The sequence below is a fragment of the Bos grunniens genome, chromosome 5 (assembly GCF_055505025.1).
Source record: "Bos grunniens cultivar Pamir isolate PY7600 chromosome 5, Bosgru_T2T1.0, whole genome shotgun sequence".
NCBI lineage: Eukaryota > Metazoa > Chordata > Mammalia > Artiodactyla > Bovidae > Bos > Bos grunniens.
This window is the reverse complement of record NC_141169.1, coordinates 75191596-75214017: the sequence shown is the minus strand read 5'-3', so window position 1 is coordinate 75214017 and position 22422 is coordinate 75191596. Positions and strand designations below refer to the sequence as shown.

Sequence of the window (22422 nt, the reverse complement as noted above, 5' to 3'; positions counted from 1 at the left end):
AGACACTGTCTTTGCCACAGAAATATTAACTCATATTCTCTCTCCCCCATCTCCCTGATATCTTCCACTATTCCCACCCTGCCTTCCTTTCAGGAATACAGCTGTTTCAGTGGAAAAGCAAAGAGAAAGAAGAGTCCAGACTAAGCTTTTGAACTTCAAAAGACTTTTGAAACATATAGCTTGAGAAAAAAATCTCTGTGACTTAAAAGCCTGGTCTTTTTAATTCCCCAAGTCTAAATCCTGAATGACTCAGTAATGAAATCTATACCCTGCAAAATCTAGAGGCTTTTTCCAGAATTGGAATCAGCCAGGACTAGTCTTTTGCCCTAACCCAGGAGAGGCAAACGTGTTAAGGTTTGAGAAGAGAGAGGCTAACCCTGAGGAGATCAGAGCAGGAGCCTCATGTGGCTCTCTGAGGATCCCTGCCTCCTGCCTCCTCCTGGATGGAGTCCTGGGGAAGAGACAGGGAGAAGAAGCTCTGGGTCACTGTGGTATCTGATAGGAGAGGAGGTCTGTGTCTTGTCTCCTTTGCAGCGTTCCCCTCCAGCAAAGGTGGGGGCTTCTCTAGTGGCTCAGCAGCAAAGAATCTCCCTGTAATGCGGGAGACTGGGTTCGATCCCTGGGTTGGGAACATCCCCTGGAGAAATGGCAACCCACTCCAGTATTCTTGCTTGGGAAATCCCATGGAGCGAGGAGCCTAGTGGGCTGCAGTCCATAGGGTCGCAAGAGTTGGACATGACTTATCGACTAAACAACAACAACAATCTCCAGCAAGGGTGTGAGAGGTAGGGATGCCTCCTCTATGTTTACACAGCAGGGACTCGAGACAGCCTCTGGGAGATTCCCAAGACCCCGGATCAGTGTGGGAACAGCTGAGGTTTTCCATTGCCCTTGACAGATATGTGAAGCTGACAAGACAGAGCCTTGCCTGGAGAGGCCCTGGATAAACTGCTCTTTCTGTGGATCAACCATGGAGGACCAGACAGGACAGCTCAGCGGAGGCCAGCTGGCATGGTATCCACAGGCAGACAAGGACCTGGAAGAAGACACCTGAGCAGATGCCAGAGACAATGAAGGCCCAATGTCTTGATTGACCAACAGAGGTCTAGGAGTTTATACCCTTGGCGAATGCAGGCTTAAGATAGTTGTCTTCTGTTTCAGAAAACAAAAAAAGTTATACTTTTTTTTGTTTCCTGTTTCCTATAAGATGTGTACCTTTCCAATTTAAAACACCCTAAAAAGTCCTCAAAGACAAGCTGAGGCATGGAAGCGGGGTGGGCTTGGAGTAGGGGAAATGGGAGTTCCTTTGTCAGTAATCATTCAGTACAACCTTGAACTTGTCGTTTCACCTCTCTGGATCTCAGTTTTCTCATCTGTAAAATGAGATGTAGTACTATCTGCTTCACAGACTTGTTGTGAGGATTAAATGCAAAAAAAAAAAAAAAAGCCCTGGTTCAGGGCCTGGCACACATTAGGGGCTCAGTAAATATCTGAACCTTTCCTGTCTTTCCCATCTGAGGTCATTTCCAGTTTCAAAACATGATGATTCTTTGTGGGAAAGATGCATACAGGAGGCTATGTATACCAGGGCCTGGAAAATAAAATAAAGTGCCTTCCCTATTCTGTAAGGAAACAATAAAAACCAAGGACAAGGCACAAAATGGACAACGAAAAGCCAGCTTGAGGGCGGGGGGTAAGGGACAGACTGAGGGCGGCGACGGCACTAAATGAAAACCAACCATTCAATACCCTGCTATCATCCTTCGTCACACTGCAGAAATAGAAACCAGACAAACACACTGTGTGAAGGGCAAAGGGGTTGACAAGGTTCTGGCCTACAGGAAAAACCCAGGTTCAATAATGCCACGAGCAGCGGGAAGCAGGGAAGTGAGGTCAAAGTCAACGGTGGGGTTTGCGTCTGGACGACTGGTATTATAGTCCTAATGAGGCTTAAACATCACATGTTCCTCCTGCAATGAACTCGGTTTCTCATTATGCTCCATATCTGCTCCAGGATCAGCCAGCCACATGGCAGGAGTGGTTTCCCCTTCATCCGGCTGATGAATTATCAAGGGTATTCTCTACCTTTCTTTTTTGGGAAAGGAAAGTTTTGGAGTAGAAAACGTTCTTTTCTATTTATATCTACTCTTTTCCCGCTGATTAAAGAGATGATACAGTTTGGGGATGGACTTCAGGTCTCTATTTAGAAAGTGCACGGTTAAGACAGCATTTCTAAGAGCCTCTGCTCTGCTCTGGGTCTTTATCTGGTCTTCAGGGGGATGTGAGATGTAGGGCTGTGGTTTTGAATATTTTCAAGGTTGTTGGAATAGCCACATGTTTTGTGTCAAGCTGTATGCTAGGGATATACAGACATCAAGGAGAGGATTAAGAAAGCACTCGTATTCTCAAAGAGCCTATAAATACAGAGATTTGTGCCACCATCTCCTCTGATGGTGGTCAGGAACCAGGGTACAGGGTTAACAATAACAGGTATTTGAATTATGATCTGTTATCTCCTATGGGCTCAAAATCGCCCTGGGGCTGGGTGCTCCTGTACCCACTTACCTCTCCTAGTCTCAGTTTGAAGACCATTGAATCTAGTTCTGGCCCTCTGACCCCCAGCCCAGCACTATTACCCCCTTATCAGAGTTTTGTCCTGGTGAACACTAATGAACATCTCCTAAGCCCTTGCAGGCACCTAGGAATGTGCTCACTTTTGATCAGAAACCACATTGTGGGAAACTCCTCATTTTGAAAGACCCGGATAAAACAACATTATCGGGGAAGCTTGTTGTTTCCCCCAGGCAGGGGGAGTTAGATCTTCCTATAGGCTCCTATAGCTGTTGGCACATTTACTAACCATATTAATAAGGATAATAGAAGTAATAATAGTAGTAAAAAGGTCTAAGTTACTGTTTATTGAGTGTGTCTGTGAGCCAGGTGTCATGCTAAGTGCTTTACATGCATTATTTAATGCTCAAAAAAACCCCGGGGGGAGATACTATTATTATCCTCAGTTTACAGATTGTATCAGTGAGGAGTTGAGTTTGCATGCAGAAACCTGTCCATAGTGCTTTAAGTGAATGGAAACTTATTTTGCTCAAATAACAATGGGCTAGGGCTGCTACGGCAACACCATGGTACCATTCTTAGCATGTAGTTTTTGGTTTTTGTTACTGTGGACACCACAGAGCTGTCATTTTGCCAGTCTGTGTTCCAGGAGGGAGCAAGGATAAATGACAAAAAGCAAAAGGTGAAGGGCAAAGAGCCTTTCCCTCTTGTTTTTATTAGTTGAGAAGGTATACTTATCCCCTGTCTACATCTCTCTGACCAGAACTGTGTCAGGTGGCCACCCTTACCTGCCAGGGAGCCTGAGAATTCTCTCTCTCCCTCTCTCTCTTTTTTTTCTGGTCTGCACTGGGTCTTTGTTGCTTCGCAATGGGCTTTGTCTCTAGTAGCAACAAATGTGGGAATACTCTTTATTGTAATGCTTGGGCTTCTCACTGCAGGCGTTTCTCTAGTTTTGGAGTACGGACCCTAGGTGTTGGGCTTCAGTAGTTGCAGTACGTGGGCTCATTAGTTGTGGCTTGAGGGGTCTAGAGCTCTGGCTCAGTAGCTGTGGTGTACAGGCTTAGTTGCTCCACCGCATGTGGGATCTTTCCAGACGGGATCGAACTTGTGTCTCCTGCACCAGCAGGTGAATTCTTAACCACTAGACCACCAGGGAAGCCCCCCTTTTTTTTTCTTTTAAGCTAGGCAGCCTTCTGCCCTGAACAAAATTAAGGTTTTGCTAGTAAAGAATAAGAGGAGAATGAATACTGGGTTGCTACCTATGCTTGTCACATAAACGAAAAAACTGGGTCTTAGAGATGCTAAGGATCTTTTTTGTCCAAGATCAGATAGATGGCCATGTCAGATTCAAACCCACGTCTGATGCCAGAGTCCATGATCTTGACCACTATGAGAGATTACTTCCTTAACGTGATGCATTGCAATTGTCTTTTTATTTGTTCATCCCTTCTTCCCTGGACTGTGAGTTACTTATTTGTTTTGGTATCCCAGACTCCTGCCCATAGTTTGTTGAATAGATAAATGTTAGGACTTCAGTAGTTTATGCAGCTCAAAATTCTTCCTAGGAAAATATTTTAAAATTTTCCTCTTTCTATGTAATGGTTTGTAGCCACCTGTTCACCGACAGGTAGCTGCAGATGTATATGAAAGTAATGATCCTGGTCTTTGTGCCGCCATGGGTGCATTTGGCCACTATTTATAGGCTTCGGTTCTCTCCCTCCCTAAATGCTTAATGTGTGTTTACAGAGCAGGGTCCAATTTCTCTTTATTCTGCCTGGTCATTCAAACATAACCATACCACATTGCTCTACTTCTTAGGGACATGCACACTACTGGAATAACAATAATTTGAGGCACAAATAGCCCTGATCCCAAATCTTATTTTTTTCTGGGTTATGGAGCAGCCCAGGAAGGACCTCGCAGCATTTAGATTCCAGTGTTAAGGTGAGTTGAGAGGGGAAAAGAATTCTTAAGATACCAGTCTAGAAAGTAAACTTTTTTGGAAAATCAAACACTGATGTCCCTAGCTTTTTTTTTTTTTTTTTAAAGCTATTGTTGTTTCGTAGGCCATCAGAAAACATCCTGGTTTTTCTTCAAATTTAGAACACTTGGTTGAACAGGATGAAGCTCCATCTGCTGTGGAGTTGCCTAACTCAGCTCAAGAACAAGCTTGCAGGCACTTGGATTCCCAACACAGTGGCCCAACCAGCAGTATGAAGAGATGCCTAGACTCCTCTCTCCAACCCCATGGGTCCCTGCCAGTAGCTTACTATCACAAAACGAATTATATGATAAATATTTGCCACTTATTAAACAGTTACTATCTGTTGGGTGCTATGCTAGGTGCTTTATTTTGTCTCGTTAAATCCTTAGAACAACACTGTCACTATTATTGTCACCTACAAACAAGGAATTGAAGGCTTGGTGAAAAGACTCAATTTGCCCAACAGTCACTGTACTAAAGGTTGATTTGGGGAGCCTGGTCTGCCCACTTTGATCTCTAGCAGCCTCAGAAAGTCACCTTAAGAATTAAAAAAACCCAATGATGGGACTTCCCTTGTGGTCCAATGGTTAAGACTCCATACTTCCACGAAGGTGCATGGGTTTGATCCCCAGTCGGGAACTAAGAACCCACATACCTTGCAATGCAGCCAAGACAAAAATAAGACAACATTTAAAAAAACAATGGCAGTGATGGCGGTAGTGGTAAAGAACTTGCCTGCCCATGCAGGAAACATAAGTGATATGGATTTGATCCCTGGGTCAAGAAGATACCCTGAAGGAGGGCATGGGAACCCACTTCTGTATCCTTGCCTGGAGACTCCCATGGACAGAGGAGTCTGACGGGTTGCAAAGCGTTGGACACCACTGAAGCGACTTATCATGCACACAATGGTAGTGATACTGACATATTCTTACTATTTATTGAGTGCTTCTCATAGGTCTATCTGTTCAAAGTTCTTAATGTGTGATAATGATAACTCATTTAAACCCTCACAATAATCCTTTTAGGAAGGTCTTAAGTTTTCAGATGAAGACATAGAAAAGCTAAGTAGCTTTTACAAAGTACCATGACTTGTGAGTGGCAGAGCTAAAACCTGACTATTTGTATTGGTCTATAACACAGCCTAGTTAAAACAATGTGCCTGCTATGAAAACTCAGCTTCAAGATAAGGCCACCAGTCCTCCCTTGCAACCAGACTGCCGGTTCTAATTCACTTCATTTTAAAAATTCTTAAGTCATCGCTGGTTCAGCATCACATGGGCAGTAGGTGGTAAAGATTGGATTTAAAGCTGGGTTGGCTTCTGACTTCAAAGAAAGAATCTTTATCATTGCAGTGTTCCAGCACTAACTTTTAACTTGGGTTAAACCCCAGTACAAAGGACAAGTCATAGACCTATCTGAAAAGGACTTGGAAATCATCTAACCTGGGGTTTCTCAACCTTAGCACTAAAGACATTTTGGGCTGGATAACTGTTGTGGGGACTGTCTTGTTCATTGTTGGATGTTGAACAATCCTCCTGGTCTCTATCCACCAGCAGCACTCCCACCCCCACCCCACCCTAGATGTAACAACCAAAAATATAATCAGATATTGACAAATGTCCGGGGAGAGTGGGAAAGGGGCAAAATCGCCCCTGGTTTCAAACCACTGATCTGAACTCTCTCCTCATTTTGCAAATAATGGAGTAGGGGTCCAAAGAGATGAAGCAACTGGCTTAAGCTAGTTAGCAGAATCCATGTTGTTCATGCAACATCACTGTGTCCCTATAATATACAGGGCACAACATGGAACCTGAAGAAATTAGATGCTATCTTAGTCCTTACAGTCTGGTAAGACAGAGAAGCTATTGCACAAATAGCTCTAATTGTACGAAGCAAGAAAGCGTTAGGCAGCAAGGTCCAGAGAAAGAGAATATGATCTGGTTTCCTGATATCTGGATCTGCCAGTTTTTATCTGCGGGATTTAACCAAGGTTCAGGTTCACCACGAATGAAACAGAGCTCATATATACTCTGCTTGTACCACCCGGTCCAAAACGGGTCTGCGAATTCATTGTGCAAACCGTGACGCTCTTACAGACATCAGGTATTAGTAAGATACCAGAAATGTGATAAAAATTATGATTAAAGGCTTTCAGGACTGGGGAGAGCCCTGTAGCGGTGGCCTCATTCCTGGACCTTCCAACTCGAGAGCCCCATTTTTTTGCAGGAGAGGGACCAAGTAAAGACCTCCCTCCCTCAGAGCACCTCTTCCCTTGCCTGGAACCGACCTGGTCAGATGGGCGAATTCGCGGGACAACTCCGAACAGCGAGTCCCGCCAGAGGGAGTTACTACGCCGCCCTCCGGCCACTCAAGCTCCGCCCGTTCTAGGCTGTGGCCCCGCCCTCAGGGAGCAGACTCCGCCCCCTTCGCCCTGGAACTCCAGAGGCGCGGTGCCTCCAGGACAATCCCTCGCCCGAGCCGGAGTTTCCCGAACTCCCTCGATCTCCACCCGGCCTCTCTCGGCCTCCGGGAACGAAGGCGGCGGAGATTGCCGAGGGGCGCTGGCCCCGCCCCCTCCGCGGGCTCGGCCGCCACCGCCCCCTCTCCCCCGCCGCCCCGGCCTCCGGCGCGGGCTGGAGTCCCAGATCCCGGGCCCTCCCTCCTCCTTTCTCTCTCCCCGCCTTCCCGGTGCTGCCACAGTGGCGGGTCGGAGGATCTCGGCCAGTCAGCTCGTTCCGGCCTCGAGCCCCTCCTCCCCCCAAATAAACACCCCTCCCCAAGCCTCAGGAGCCCGGACCGCCCCCTTCCTCCCTCTGCCCAGCGTGTGGCGAGGGCCAGTGTAAGGGAGTGAGCGCGGGCCGGCGGGCCAGCTTCGTGAGTGAGCGAGGCGGGGCGCGCGGCGGGCCGGGCCGGGGGTCGCGTGTGCGCGTGGGGGCGCGAGCGAGTGCCCGTCGCGACCCGCCGGCGGCCCCGAGCCGAGGAGGCGGCCAGCGAGAGACCAGAGGCTACCGCCCGCCGCCGCCGAGGAGGGCAGCGGGCCCGCGCGCGCGCGCGCACGTACGCACGCACGCGGGGGCGGGTGCAGGCGCGCGCCCGCCTGTCGCGACAGTCGGGGCCGAGGCCCAGGGGGAGGTGGCCTGTCGCGGGTCGCCCGGCTCCCGGAGGCGAGGGGGCCTCGGGCGGATGGCGGAAGGTGCCCAGCCGCAGCAGCCGCCTCAGCTTGGGCCCGGCGCCGCTGCCCGGGGGATGAAGCGGGAGTCAGAGCTGGAGCTGCCGGTGCCCGGAGGGGGAGGAGACGGAGCCGAACCCGGCCTGAGCAAGCGGCCGCGTACGGAGGAGGCGGCGGCCGACGGCGGCGGGATGCAGGTGACCGCGCGGGGCTGGCGCCCCGTTACCGTGGCGGGGTTGGGGGGGGGCGCGGCGGGAGCGGCGCGGGGCTGCGGGGCTTGGAGGGCGGAGGGCTGCCCGGGGTCCCGGCTTGGAGGTGGGAGGGGGCCGGTCGGGGCCTGCGTGGAAGGTGGGGCGAGCCCCGACGTGGAAGCTAAGGGTGCAGGAGGAGCCTGGTGTGCCCTGGAGGGTCCTGATCTCTAAGGGGACGAGAGGGGCACGTAGCACGAATAGGTGTTGAGAGGAAATCGAACGTGCTTGAGATGGATTCCATTTCTTTACACCCTTCTTTAGTTCCTTGGCGGGGAGTGGAAGCCGAGAGATCCTGGTCCGTTGCCCGGAGAGCTGGGGACCGAATCGAAGACTGGGGGGGGCGGGGGGGGGTGGACAGTGGTGGGACACCTCCCCAAAAGAGGGAGTACTGTTTTGGCAGCCCTGGACACACAACGGGGATGGAGAACGGGATCGGCATAGAAGGGAGGAGTGAAAAGCGAGAAAACTCCTCGAGAGCCCAAAGGGGATGTGGCTTAGGTTGTGGGTTAAATCAGTTACACGAGGAGTGTGAGAAGTACGAGGAGTTGGGTAGCGTTGTGGCTACACCGTGGTGCTCAAGATCATTAACTTCGTGGAGCATCTGGTGAGCCTGGAGACACAGGACCTGGCCAGTTGTATCTTAGGACACTGACTAGATCTTTATTGTCCTGGAATATAAAAGAAAATTTATAGGACTGTTAGAAGATTGGATTCTGAATTGTGTACTCAAGGAGAAGCTGGTTGGTTTGGAAAGGCACTGGCAAATGTAGTGACCATGTCAGTTGACTTTGTAGTTGGGGGAAGAGCGTGAAGCCTTCATTGATTTAATTTTAGATTTGGTCTCTGTTCAGAACATACTTGCTGTGAAATAGTGGGTTTACCTACCAGCAATCTGCCCAATTCTCTTAGCATCATAGAATGTTAGAGAAGCAACCAGAGATACCATCTTTGACTGGAGTTCTTAACTTGGAGAGACTTGGAAGATTCTTCTGCAGAATAGTTTACGGGTACTCTCAGGTGAGAGAAAGTCAATAGTTTTCATCTTTTTTATTCGAGTCCCAAAATGTTTCAACCTCATTAGGTAGATGAGGAAGCAAAAAATCTGGAGCAGACTAGTGACTTGCCTAGGGCCACCCAGTTAGCTGGTTGTGAAACTAGAGATAGAAGCCTGGTCTTCTAATTCCTATTCCTGTGCTCTCTCCATTACAGCACTCTTGGAAATCTCTGCAGTGCTAAAAGACTTCCTGTGCTCTGCGCTCACTGCTTTTCAAGGCTCTGTCTGACTTCCTGTGTTAGAGACGGAGCTGTATTTAAGCCTGGCATGTTTGCTCTGTGCTTCTTGGTCTCCCTTGCAGAGGCCACTCTTATTACTTGTCTTGACTTGGGTAAAGTGACCCTCCTGGTGTTTATTTTTGAATTCTTTTGTTTCACTTGCCTGCTTTTGTTCTCCATTTGAACTCTCTCAGGCAGGGTGCTTGTGCGAAGTACACACCCCGGGCCTTGGAAAAAATACAGAGGAATATGGGGAGACTTCAGGTGAGCTGGGTTGACACTGGAAGATGAGAAAAGATTGGGTGTGGGTGCTGGTGAGCGTGTCCACTTGGTGTGTGCATATATCTGTGTCCATTTATTGTTTCTGTCAATCACAGTTAATAGTGAGTCTCCTACTGCCTTCCCCCTCTTTCCTCCTGGAGCCCATAATTTGCTGGTTGCCTTCAAATTGGCTGAGGATAGCAGTATTTGGAAATGGAGCAGTGTATAGAGACTTCGGAGTATGGAGAGGAAGCTGTGGATTAGGTCCTCTGGGTACAGATGGGCACCTTAGAACTATCCCACAGAGAATGCTTTTTTCACTGTGTGGATCTGTGGATCTTTATTTTTCACTTTATGCATTCTCTTTGTTGTAGTTCCAGTACACCATGTCACACAGGTATTCACGTCATCATTGACTTAGCCCCCTGCCCGCAACAATCTGCATGGTTCTGGGAAAATCCCTTCTTTGGGGGCCTCTATTACCATAGTTGTAAAATACAGTGTTTGTAAAGGATGATTTATAAGTTACCTCTAAAAAGATACAAAGTCTTGACTTTAAAGAACTTGGTGTCTGCAATCTAGGTAGGGAGCCAGAATGGGTGAAAAGTTGGGGGAAAAAAAAAAGTATGTGTATGTATATGTGTCATATATATGTATGTATGTATATTATGTATATATATATGAATTTTTTGGTAAGTTCCAGAGGAACAAGAGTAGGGATACCACAAGGTAGATCCTTGTCACAAGGCTTTGCAAACTTTAAAACCAAAATATGCTGAGGATTTGTGCCATTGAAGCCAGAAGCAAAAGATGGTTGTTCTTGCTGAAATGGTCAAGGAAGGCTTTATGGAGAAGTTGAAATTTGAGGTCTAATCGGGAGTAAAGAAAAAGTAATGTTCATGAAAAGATGAAATTTGAGCCTAGGTCACCTACATTTCTAGGACCTTCCCATCATTCTGATAATTATGATAGGATATTTAATATTCATTTAACTGATGTTTATTGAGCAGCTGCTAAGTGCCAGGCCCTGTTTTAGAGCCTAGGAAATATAGTAGTAAACAAAACAAAGACTTCTGTCTCAGGGAACTAAGATTCTAATTGAAAGAGACAGACAATAAAGAAATCAACTATTATTAGGTGGTTTTAAGTGTTAAGAAGAAAAATAAAGCAGGGAAAGGGGTAAGAGTGGTGAAGAGGGTGGTTAGGGAAGGCCTCTGTGTAGGTGACCTTTGCGTGACCGGAGGGAATTTGAGGGAATGGGGTTCAGACAGAGGAACTGTGGGTGCAGAGGCATTGAGAGATAAATACACTTGATGTGTTTGAGAACAAGAGACCAGTGGAGCTGGAGGAGAATGTGCAGGGGCGAAGCAGTTTTAGGAAGTGATATCAATGGTGTAGACATGTCTATAGGTTCATGTAAATAGACGTTTAAAAATTCTACAGTAGCTTGCTTTTTGGTATAGCTTTGGTAGCTTGTTTTTTTTTGTATATCTTAGCATAAATGGCATTTCTTGGAGGTCATAGCTCCTTTTGGAAAGCCTTCTCTCCTGACAGCTTAATTCACAGCAGTTAGACCCACCTCTTGCCTCCTATTGTATCGGTGGTTAATTATGCATCATCTTGTATTGTCTTCTCATTGTTTTATTCCTGTTTCCTTAGTGATACTGTAAGCTTCTAGAAGCCAAGAACTATATTTTCTTTGTGTTTATCCTTTATAATACCTCACAGTTTTGAGTACATAGTAAGTGCTCAATGCCTGTTAAACTGAAGTTGAAATTTTGCCTTTTTAAAATAATTAAGGGATAGAAAAAATGCGATGAAATTTAGGGGTGAGAGTACTTTCAGGAAATATCCTAACCTTTTGAGTGTCAAAGGGTTAACCCATTTTTAAACAGAAGTCATTTGCTGGGGTTAATTTCCCAAGACCACAGACTAAATGGAGCTACGGCTCTAAGCTGCAGATTCCAAGGCTGAACCCTGATGAGTTATAGCCACTAAGCTTTTGGGGATAAATCATTACTTCCTAAAACGGAGCACTGGGGACATGAGAGAGTCTGTGGTGCTTATGTTATAATCCTTGTGCTAAGAAGGACCCCTGGGACGGGGGGGAAGAGGAAGGGTCACTCCTTTCTAGGCCAGTATCCAGAAGCTTTATGTAGGTGGCAGAGGAGTCGGCACAGCCCTAGAAACAGTTTAGAGAACCCTCAACTGCCGAGTAGGAGGGAAGAGACAAATTCCACCTGAAAATTGAAACACAGCTTGAGAAATGTAGTGAGTTGTTAAAGAGGGTATTTGGAAATACTGTACTCTAACCTGGTAGGAAGTTAAGTGAGTTATTAGAGATTTGTTTCACTTTAAGGAAGTTTGATATGTGTGAAAAACTCGGGCCTTATGAAACATACCAGGGAATGAATTCTTTTGGTCAGCTCCTCTAGTGAATATAAACAATTTGATGAGCAAAAATTCAGATTTTTGTGCAGCTTTCTAGGAACTTAGAAAGTTCACCTTTATAAAGCAAGGTGCACCTTAATTATTATTTATAGCTTTCAGCAACATTCTTTATGGTAGTGAAATGTCGGAATGTGGTTATTACATGGCTAACTGACTGCTTCTGACCATAGAATCATAAGTCTAGTATAGCTAAGTGAGTTCAGAAGTTGTTCATGTTAGTGTTTGATTCTAATAGTAGGAGGACTTTCTGGTCTCAGGGAGGGGTTTGCAAGTAGCCTGTAATTGTTTTGCAGACACTATATTTCTTAGTTTATCTTCCCATTTGCTTGTTTCTGGGTTTCTGTCCTCCTAGGTGGAAGTCTCTTTGGACTTGGAGTGTATGGTGCTGAAACTGAACATGGGTGCTACCATTTGAGTAGACCTACCAATATACTTTCTTTCCAAGGGATTCTGTGAACAATCTCTTGTTAAATTACTGAATTTTTCATTTCTGCGTGTCTTAGTCTGCTCAAGCGGACTGTAGACTGGGCGGCTTAAACACCAGAAATTTGTTTCTCACAGTTCTTGGGGCTGGGGTCCAAGATGAAGGTGCTGGCAGATTTGGTGTCTGATGAGGGCTCTCTTCCTGGCTTACAGACAGCTGCCTTCTTGCTGTGTGTTCACATGGGCTTTTCTCCATGTATGCTAGTGGACACAGAGAGAGCGAGAGAGAATCTCCTTTTCATAAGGGCTCCCCCATCATGGGATGCAGTGGTGGTGGTGGGATCCTCCCCTTATGACCTAATCACCTCCCAATGGCCCCTCCTCCAATTACCATCAGATTTTGGGCTTGGGCTTCAACATATTAGTTTGTGGATGGGGTGAGGGGAGGGGACAGAGACATTCAGCCCATAATACAGCCCATAATTTACCACCAGAGTGGTAAATACTGTAGTTGGAGAAACTGAGGTAGCACAGTCATGTAAAAATGACTATTTTTTTCCCCCAGACTCACAAGGCAGCTTGTGAGTGTATAACTGGGAATGTCTGAGAGGCAGAAAGATCTGAATTCAAAATAGAGTTATTCTGCAGGGTGACTCAAGAGGTTATCCTAAGTTGAATTCATCTCTTAACTTCCTCTCCCATTTTTCTAGTCACTGTCTTTTTTTTCTATCACACTGATATGTGAACACCACAGAAGCTAACTAGAGATTTAACTTTCATTTTGATATAAAGCAGACTGGTGCAGACAGGCCTCAAGATTACAGGGCTGAGAAAGAAATTCAGTGTACTGCTTGGTGTAAACAAGAGTGTTGCTAGTGAATCTCTGGTTTGACATCTCTCAGGCCATCAGTGTGGTATCAGGCTTTAATAATTTGTGGAAACAATGTGTGCTGTGCTTAGTCACTCAGTCGTGTCTGACTCACTGCGACCCCTTGGACTGCAGCCCGCCAGGCTCCTGTGTCCATGGGGTTCTCCAGGCAAGAATACTGGAGTGGGTTGCCATGCCCTCCTCCAGGGGCTCTTCCCAACCCAGGTCTCCCGCATTGCAGGCGGATTCTTTATCACCTGAGCCACCAGGGAAGCTCAAGAATACTGAGGTGGGTAGCCTACTCCTTCTCCAGGGGAACTTTCTGACCCAGGAATTGAACCGGGGTCTCCTGCATTGCAGGTGGATTCTTTACCAGCTGAGCTACCAGGGAAGACCCAATAAAGCTGGTCATTTTAGTGAGTGGACTTGTTTGAATTGTTTTTTGATACATATTTGTAAAGCTTAGTGCACATCTTTTTTTCTGGGGCTAATGTACCCTTCCTTAAAGACAGGAGGGAAGAGCCCTCGAGATGATGGAAAGGAACCTGCAGTAACTGGAGCGTGAGCAGACAGATGGAGGCGGGATGACGAGTGTGTGTGGTGTTTAGGTGGCCCCTGCGAGTATCCAGTTTCCTATTCCTTGCCCCTCCAGCCCCAGTGCAAGCAGGCAGCTTACATGGCTAAGGTTTCATTATCTAATCCATCACAGATCGGCTTGAATAAACCCATTGGCTGGCGCTGATCTAGTTAGGAGGGTAGTGCAAAGCCGCTTGAGCCAGGATTGGGGCAAATCGGATCAGAACTGCCTTGTGAATCCTGGACATATTTCTGTAATTTGGGTGGTAAAGCGGTTTGGGAAATCACTTAGGAGCCAGAGCTCACCATCAGCCTGGAGTGTTTCCTCATGTTGTCCTGGGGACCACGAGGGGAAGTAGATGGAGGATTTGACACATTTCTCTGGAGAATAGTCAGGTTGCTTTGATTATTTGAGTCTGAACATTTTTTGGTCACTCATGCTCAGGAGTGACATTTTGGGAACATTTGGAGATTCCAGTTGTGATCACTCAGTTGTGTCTTTTCTGAGTGATCCCTTCATCTGAGACTGTATTATATGCGTTGCCTCTCGATTTTTGAAGGGGAGATGTTGTTGTTATCATTATTACCAACCTTGATATATCATTATGTTTGTTATCCATACATACTTGAAGTATGGTGTAGTACAAGAAACCTTATTTAGAATTTCTCACATTGGGGTTTGAATCCTGGTTCTTCCCATTGCCAGCCAACTGAAATGACCTTTGGTAAGATATTTAGCATCTGAGCTCCTGTTTACACATCTGTGAACTGGAGGAATTACTGCATCCTCTCATGAGCTGCTATAATCACAGACTGAGATTATTTAAAGTTCCCATCATGGAACCCAGCAGTAAATGTTTATTTCTTGCCTCCTTTATAACCTGCTACACAGTATTCCGCGAGTTCCTGCTCACTGCTCCATCAGCATAGAGTGGTTAATGTGCTTCTGATTGATTAAGTGACAGAGTTGAGAGCTACCTCAGATGAGCAGTGTACTAAACTGGGAAATCTAACCGGTTTGACATGGGTGAAGAAGTGTATGAACCTGGTCGTGGTGGTCCCTCCAGTGAGAGGAAGAGGAGACATTCACTTCCTTGCTAAGGACTAAGGGGGCTCCTGCATGGGGCGTGTGGGCATTTCAGGAATCTATGGGATCTTTCCTGGGAGTGTGGATGACAGAGGCACCGGCTGTTTTGATGGCACATGGGATGCAGGAGTGAAAATGTCATTTGTGTTCCAGATTTTATAAGGTTTGTTGGTTAAATGTATTGCATCTAATAGATGGCATTTTGTTCTCATTTTTGTTTGTGGAAATTGAGCTGGGATGAGTTTGTCTCTTGTGCTCTCCATCCAGTCTCTTCAAACCCACCTTTCTGGCTATTAACATCGTAATCCATCTAAAAGGGCTTGAAATCATTTGAGAGCTTATCAAATGGATAAGGTCCATTCTCTTGTTTGGCCTGCCAGATCCTCTGGCCTGATTTGTGCCTTCCTTTTTTGCTTCTTTCTAGTCTGTGGCAAGGGACTGGTAGCTTCCTGAGCAGACTGTGCCTCTCAGGCTCGCTCATACCTTGGTGCTTCTGTTTCTGTTCTTCTGTCCGAAATTCCTACCTCACGCCTCTCTTCTCATCGGTAAGGCTGTCTTCAGGAATAAGCTGGGATGCTGATTCCTCCTGGATGCCTTTTGTCTGTGCTACATCCCTCCCGCATTCCTACTGCTTTCCAGAAGATCGTGTCCAGAGCTCTGTTTTAGGACTTTTTAGATTAACATTTGTTCAGCTGTCTGCTCCGACCCGGACCACCGCCCCCCGCTCCCACCCCGCCCCGCCAGACTGTGTGATCAAGGGAGCCTTTGGGATCCATAGGATCTAGCGTTGCCCTGGCCTGACTAATCAAGATACTGTCTTTCTTGTTGAACTGAACTTTGTCTTCCTGCTCCTCGGTTGGAGCCAGCAGATGGCTTTAATTGTTTTTCCAGATTATCCCTGGGGGGTCTGGCCCTTGGTCTACTCTCCAGCTCCAGCAAAGACTAGGTGTTGTGGGATTTGTGAATGGTGCCTGATCTTTCCATTGATAATCAGGGTTAAAGGTGACTCTAGAGGGGGTGGAGTTTAACTGCTGAAAGTGTCGGGTGGGCATGGCAACCTGACATTAGGTTTCCTGTGCTCAGATATTAATTGAGAGCACGTGTGTACGTATAAAAAGTGCCTTTGTAACTGAGGAACTGAGGACAGGGCAATTAGAGCTAACCTATTCCGGTTCATCGGAGCGGTCTGTTGACCCGCTGTTCGGTGGCGGTGCTGCTGAGAGCTTCTGGAGTGCTGTGGTTCAGATGTATTACCACCACTTGGGACTAAGCCCATTTGATCAACTGTGGACCTTCACCTTTCCCTTCTCAACCAATGAATTTCATAAGCTCTTACAGCTTGTTTTTATGGATGCAGAAAAATACCTGAGACACCTCACAGAATGCACACTCTTTTTCAGATGGTTCATTGGATATGTTTGAAAACAGGGAAACTTAATACAGTTCTTGTAAATCTCAGCTTTGGAGACAGGTTCATAGAAGTATTTTGCAGGAATCTTCTCTCTGGCCCTCGTCATACCCACCTCCTTCCCTGTGTCCCCTGATTTGTGCTCCTGTTAATCTTCGCCTGTTCTCCAGCCTTGAGACTCCCCTTGCCAGTTTAGTTGGGGCCTCTTTAAAGGCGAAATGGGCATACTTTATAGTGCTTCTGGCTTTTCAGATGCTGGGTGAATAAAGCAGATTCTAAAACGGGAATGAGAGCGAGAGCAACCAGTTATATCACTTCCTTCTGACGTGTTCTGCACATACGTGGCATCTAGAAATTTCAGTTGAGGATTTAAGGCACAGCACACATGATAAATACCACTTATGAAGTAGATGACAGTTTTGAATTGCCAAATGATAATGGTTGAGTAACTGCTTAAAAACCTATTTTCCCAAGGGTGGAAACCGAGCCTTTGAAGTTTAGGCTTCCACATGGGTGTGTTCAGCCACAATTCTCAGGTTTTTTAGGGACCTAAGTCCCCAGATAATATCCTGGTATGTGGGATTTTCCCCGCAGAGAGGCTGGTTTGCTGGTTTCTCCTTTGCCAAGGGAAAGAGATTTTGCTCTGAGCACTGGATATTTTTTTCCAGGCATGTGGTTTTTGAGGAGGTACACTGTTTACTTTTCTTCAGGGCTGCATCGATTTTGTCGGATCCTAATTGTAAATACCACAAGCAAAGCATGATTTACTGTAAGGAGGGGGCAGGGGGGTGCCCGAGGGACTCTCTCAGCTCTGAGGTTGGGGGTGGGGAGCAGGAGCCATGCCGATAGGACTAGGGGAACTGTAGACATGGTCTGGGGGCACTGTGGGGTTTGTGTGTGGGCCCCAGTCACTGCTTGAGTTGGAACACTTTTGAAGCTGAGGCTCACGGGAAGTTCTTCCAATTGCTTTATTTTGAGCAGCTTTTTCCTCCGTGTGTTGGCAGCTGTGTGGAGGAGGGGGCGTTAGCTGCTGTCAGCCAGGATGGTTTCCAGAGCAGACCCGTATGGATTTCATTTAGACATTTATTTCAGGGGTATGTGGCTTGTCGGGAGTCAAGAGGACTTCGGTTCCATTTTCCTGGAAGTTGGTGGGCTTCTGTGAGCTGCTCTATTTATCTTGGACAGGGAGGCAAGTAGAAAAGCGGCTGCACAGTTAGCCCTTGTTGCAGGAGCTTCGTTTCGTAGGTCATCCTCTTGGGGATTTTTGTACAGTCATATTTACAGCCTTAAGATTTTCTTTGCCTCTCCCCTCCCCTCCTTTTCCTTCTGTAGTTTAGTGCTCCATAAAAATTCTGAGGAAAGTGGGTAATAATTTAGGGTGGTGTTGTTTAGTCGCTAAGTCGTGACCAACTCTTTGCGGCCCTATGGACTGTAGCCCACCAGGCTCCTCTGTCCATGAGAATCTCCAGGCAAGAATACTGGACTGGGTTGCCATTTCCTTCTCTAGAGGATCTTCCTAACCCAGGGCTCAGACTCACGTCTCCTACATTGGCAGGTAGATTCTTTACCACTGAGACACTGGAGAACTTGGGGTAGAAGACAAGAATTGTTTGGCTCCCTACCCCACCTCCCTTTCTTGCCCAGCCCTCCCCAACCCCATCCTTTGCAAAAGAATCTGCAAAGGAGGTTGCTTATCCCCTAGTCAGACTGGCCCGTCCCCTGATCCATCTGAATCTGTGGCTTTCACAGCTTTCACCTGCTATTTCTTGGTTTCCAGGGAGTGGGGTAGTAGGATCGCGATTTCAAAGCAAGAACTGGCAAAATGGGAAGGTGTTTTTGTGGTGGCTCCCAGCACCTACAAAGCTGAGCTCGTGGGCTTGCACCTCATATGAACTTCCAGGAACACTGTCCGTGGCTGACGTGATGGCCTTGGGGACTTTGTTGGTGCTTCAGGAAGTCTCCACAATGGCAGTCTCTCACAGTGGGAACATTGGCAAAGGGAAGGGGAATTGGTAACACTTGTTTTGAAAGTGTGGCTGGTCTTAGACTGCCTGCCTCAGTGAGAGGGGAAGAGGCGGCCTTGTCTGAAGAGGGGAGTCGTGCTCTACAGCTGTTACTTAGGTGTCCCGTCTCCTGTTTGTGTTTGCCATCTCACGTCCAGATTGTATGGCGTATTTTGTATGTTGCATTTACACTTGAAGCCATAGTCTGACTTTTAGTAAACTATGATTTTTAGTAAACTGATTTGGCTAATCTTGGTATCATCCTGGACTTTGACGTGATGCTGGTCATATTTACCAATAAAAGGTCTGTGTCAGGACTTAGAAGTTGCGGTTTCTGTTGGTGGCCTCCTCCCCTCCCCAGCTGCCTCTTGCTGTACTTTAGCGACACGTTGTCCCTGCACTTTGTGTTACAGGTCTTTAGCTGCTTGTTGTGGTACTAAACAGATCTTTCTGCTGCAGCATTTTGGCTCTGAGCTGATTGTGTTTTACAGTGTTGGAGATCAGTTGGCTAACTGGCATGTGGTGTCCACAAAGCAGAAGCCTTTCAAAGAGATACTTACCACGGACCATTCATGAATTTTGTCAGTTGCATAAAAATGCTGTGATTAACCAATACCCATGTGTCCATGTGGACGAGCAGTCTTCCTTTATGCCTACTTGGCACTGCTCTCTCTAGCAGTAGTTTGGATTAAGTGTTCCCCAGTAGGCTTTGCATTTTAATCCTTGGAAGCCTGTTTCAAGAAACCTTTATGATTTTCTTGAGGTTGGTGTAGGGGATCATTCACTCTTACTGAATTTTAGCTTCACTATGAGTTGTTTTCTTCAGTGTTCATTTTAGGCAAATAGTAAATATTTCTTTGGTTTTACAGTATCCAAGAGTTTGAAGAAATCTAAAAAAAATAGATTGGTCCAGCATCCTGTTTTAAGCAAGGAAATGGTCTAATTCGTATTATCCCAAGCCGTTTTTTAATTGGTTGTCCTTTGAGAAATGATAATTGGTGTCATTCTGACAAACACACACACAAAGTCACATAACTTTGGAATAGAGTTAAACAAAATTTAAGCTATCTCATTTTGCTTCTCATAAGCAGATGTTGTGACTCTAAATTTATAGAAGCATGTTCAGTGAAGCGTCTTCCCCTCTTCCGTCTTCCCCTTGTTAGTTTCTTGTTATTCCACCCTCTTTCTTTTTACACAAACACTAGTATACTCCATATATTCTTTTTGCACCTTGCTTTACTCTATCAGAAGTTATTTTTTTTTTTTTGTAACAGGGCTTATTAATATTTTCATTAATGATTTCTGGGTTTGTGTGTGTGTGTTTGATGCTTAGGAAAGTTTTTCCCACTCCATGATTATAAAAACCAGAATGGACTTGCAGACAGAGGGACCTGAGTTGGAGCCCTAGCTTTTCCACATCATAGCTGTGTGATCTTGGTTACACAGCCTAAGAAAAGGCTCAGCTTTTTTGCTTATGAAATATGTTATAGAATTGGTATAAGAATTAAAAGAGATAATGTATGTAATGTGCTTAGTTCAGAGCCTGATACTGAGTAGGTGTACCTACCAGGCCCTGTTTTCTTATATCTCAGTACTTTTTTCACTTTCTTAAAGGCAGGAACAGTCTCTTAATCTGTGTTTTCTTGGCTTCTTCATCAGTACCAGGGATATATTATAATAAGAATTTGGTAAAGTGTTATTTTTGGGTTTTTGCTTTAATTTTTTTGCCTTAAAGTTATCAGTCTCTAGTTTTATTACCGATCAAATAATGGGTGAACAATAGCTAAATCAGTGGATTGGTAATGGTGGATAGTATGAAATCATGAGAGCTGAGGTCATCTCAAAGTTTCCTGGATCAGCTCTCTGCTTCAGTGAGATGAAGTAGAATCTGTGCCCATTTTTATGGACAAGTTGTTTCAGGCTCAGAGGAAGTATGAGAGAGCAAGCAATATGCTCAGATTTTCAGCTTTGGAACTAAGTAGAATCTTTCATTTTTTATTTTCTACTGTTTGGATGGGATTTCCCTGGGAGTTTCTTATATGGAGGGTTTTTTCCATCATTTACATTTATTTTTTTTAAACACATAGTGTATTCACATGGGTGATGATTCAAACTGTGCAAAAGGTTGAAGAGTAAAAAATCTCTGCCTTTTCCAGCTACCTAGTTTCTCTCCTTGAAAGTAACCAGTATGGTTAGTTATCTCAGTATCTGTCCAGAGATAGTACTTGCATAATATTTTCTCCATCTGCCCCTCCCTCCATTTTAGAAACTCAAATGGTAGTGTTAATATTCATATACTTTTCTCTGAAGTATTTGGAGATCATTTTATATCAGCTTATATTGACATTTTCCTCCATTTTTTAGGTTTCTGGAATTAGGATTATTCTGTTCTGGTCTACTGAGATAACTATATCTAAATGTCTCTGGTAAGAATGACTCTGATTAGTATAGGATCTCATAAAGTCTGAGCCTGTGTTTTTATGGAATCACAGGGTTAGAGACCTAATGTGCATCTCTCTTCTTTCATGTGAATACCCATAAATCCTTGATGGACGATGCCATTTAAAGATGCTCAAGCACAAGGTAGGCATCCTCCTCTCTCCGCCTGCCCATGTCCGCTGCTCCCGGTCCTATCTTTTTGTGGTTGTAGGGCCCTTTCGGGTCAGATGTTCCATGTGTCACTGAGTTAGTAATGATACTCTGGATCTGCCTCGAGTCATTGCGTTTCAACTTGAACTGCAATGTGATTTTATTCATTATGACACCTTCTATACCAGACATATCCAGAATGCCCAGGTTTATCCTGATTGAATGTTACTGCTGTCAGGAGGCTGTTCAGCGAACCAACTTTGGTGCTGAATTGTGAGAAAGAAAGATTTGGTTCCTAATAGGTGTTTGTGTCTCAGCAGCCATAATTGCTGTTAGTTTCACTTCACTCTTCTGTTTGTGGAAAGCTCAGGATTGAGGCAATGCTCTTCATCCCTGGAATATGACCACTCTGTGACTAAGACTTTTAATGGGAGGTAAACAGATATGGGTCAACAAACAAGGCATATTTTTCTTTTGTTTACTGGACAGTAGTGGATTCTGATTCAGATACAGAATTAAAGATTTCAATTAAGGCTTTGATTCTAGCTTGGTTAACCTGTATACATGTCTGCATTTAAAGATATGAACTAAAAACAATGCTTTTCAAAATTGGCTTCTGTAGTGGACCTTTGTCTCCACAAAAATATCATAGAGGAGGTCTCTTTCCAGCTCTTTGGAGAATGAGGCCGGTAGGGATGTGTCTTGCATCCTAGAAGAATGCTGACCTCCACTGTGTGGTTACGTTCATCTCACCACACAGTCTTTCGGTTCCTGAGGTCTCTGTGGCCCCACACAGTGAATGGAAGCAGGGAAGGGCACCAGATGCTGTGTTGATTCTCCTATTTGCTTCTTCTTTCACACCCGGTGTAAGGTTTCCAGTCATTTGTGCAACCTGAGAGCATAAAGCGCCCGTATTAGCAGTTGAGAGATGGGTTGGCAAGTGGTTCAAATTACTCCATGTTCCTGATAAGAGCCACTGATGCAGGCTGGTGGCTGCTAGGGGTGGGGGTGGGAGATGGACTGCCAGTGCCCTGCCCAGCAGCAATGGTGGTGTGGGTCTCTGGTGTTCTAGGACTCCAAGAAGGTACCCAGAGGCAGTTTGAGAGGTCTGGCTGGCATCTCGGGGAAGTAGCGTGGTTTAGGAAGCACATCTTGCCTCAGAGGAGATGAGTCGTAGGAAATGGTGGCTCACAGCAGGAGAAGCATCAGCACTGAGAATATGAAGTGCAAATCCAAGGAATAGGGTGAGGTTTTATTACTCCACCTTAACCTAAAACCCAGCTGACGGGCTTATTGTCAGGTAGTGCTAGGCACAGTGAGGACTAGGCCTTCAGCCTGCAGAGGGGAAGTGGATGTGTATACAGATGATGTTGATACAGTGTGATCATTGCTCTGATAGAGGCTTAACTGCTATGTCACAGCTTGGTGCTCTGGGTTAGAGATACTCGGTGCAACTCTGTCAGAGCGGAGATCACACTGTATTAAAATACTGGAGTAAGAGATGCC

At 45.8% G+C, this 22422-nt stretch overlaps 1 protein-coding gene across 26 annotated transcripts in view; it reads left to right on the top strand.

The window, feature by feature from the left end:
* Positions 1–7373: 7373 nt before the first annotated feature.
* Positions 7374–22422, top strand: part of RBFOX2 (RNA binding fox-1 homolog 2) — a 293258-nt gene continuing 278209 nt past the window's right edge. For 25 of the 26 annotated variants that reach the window (XM_086401256.1, XM_086401253.1, XM_086401255.1 and 22 more), the window contains exon 1: positions 7374–7924. In XM_086401256.1, coding sequence (XP_086257382.1) covers positions 7742–7924 — 183 coding nt within the window. In that variant the 5' untranslated portion in view covers positions 7374–7741. The remainder of the gene's footprint in view (positions 7925–22422) is intronic. The other variant, XM_086401241.1, reaches the window with a different exon arrangement.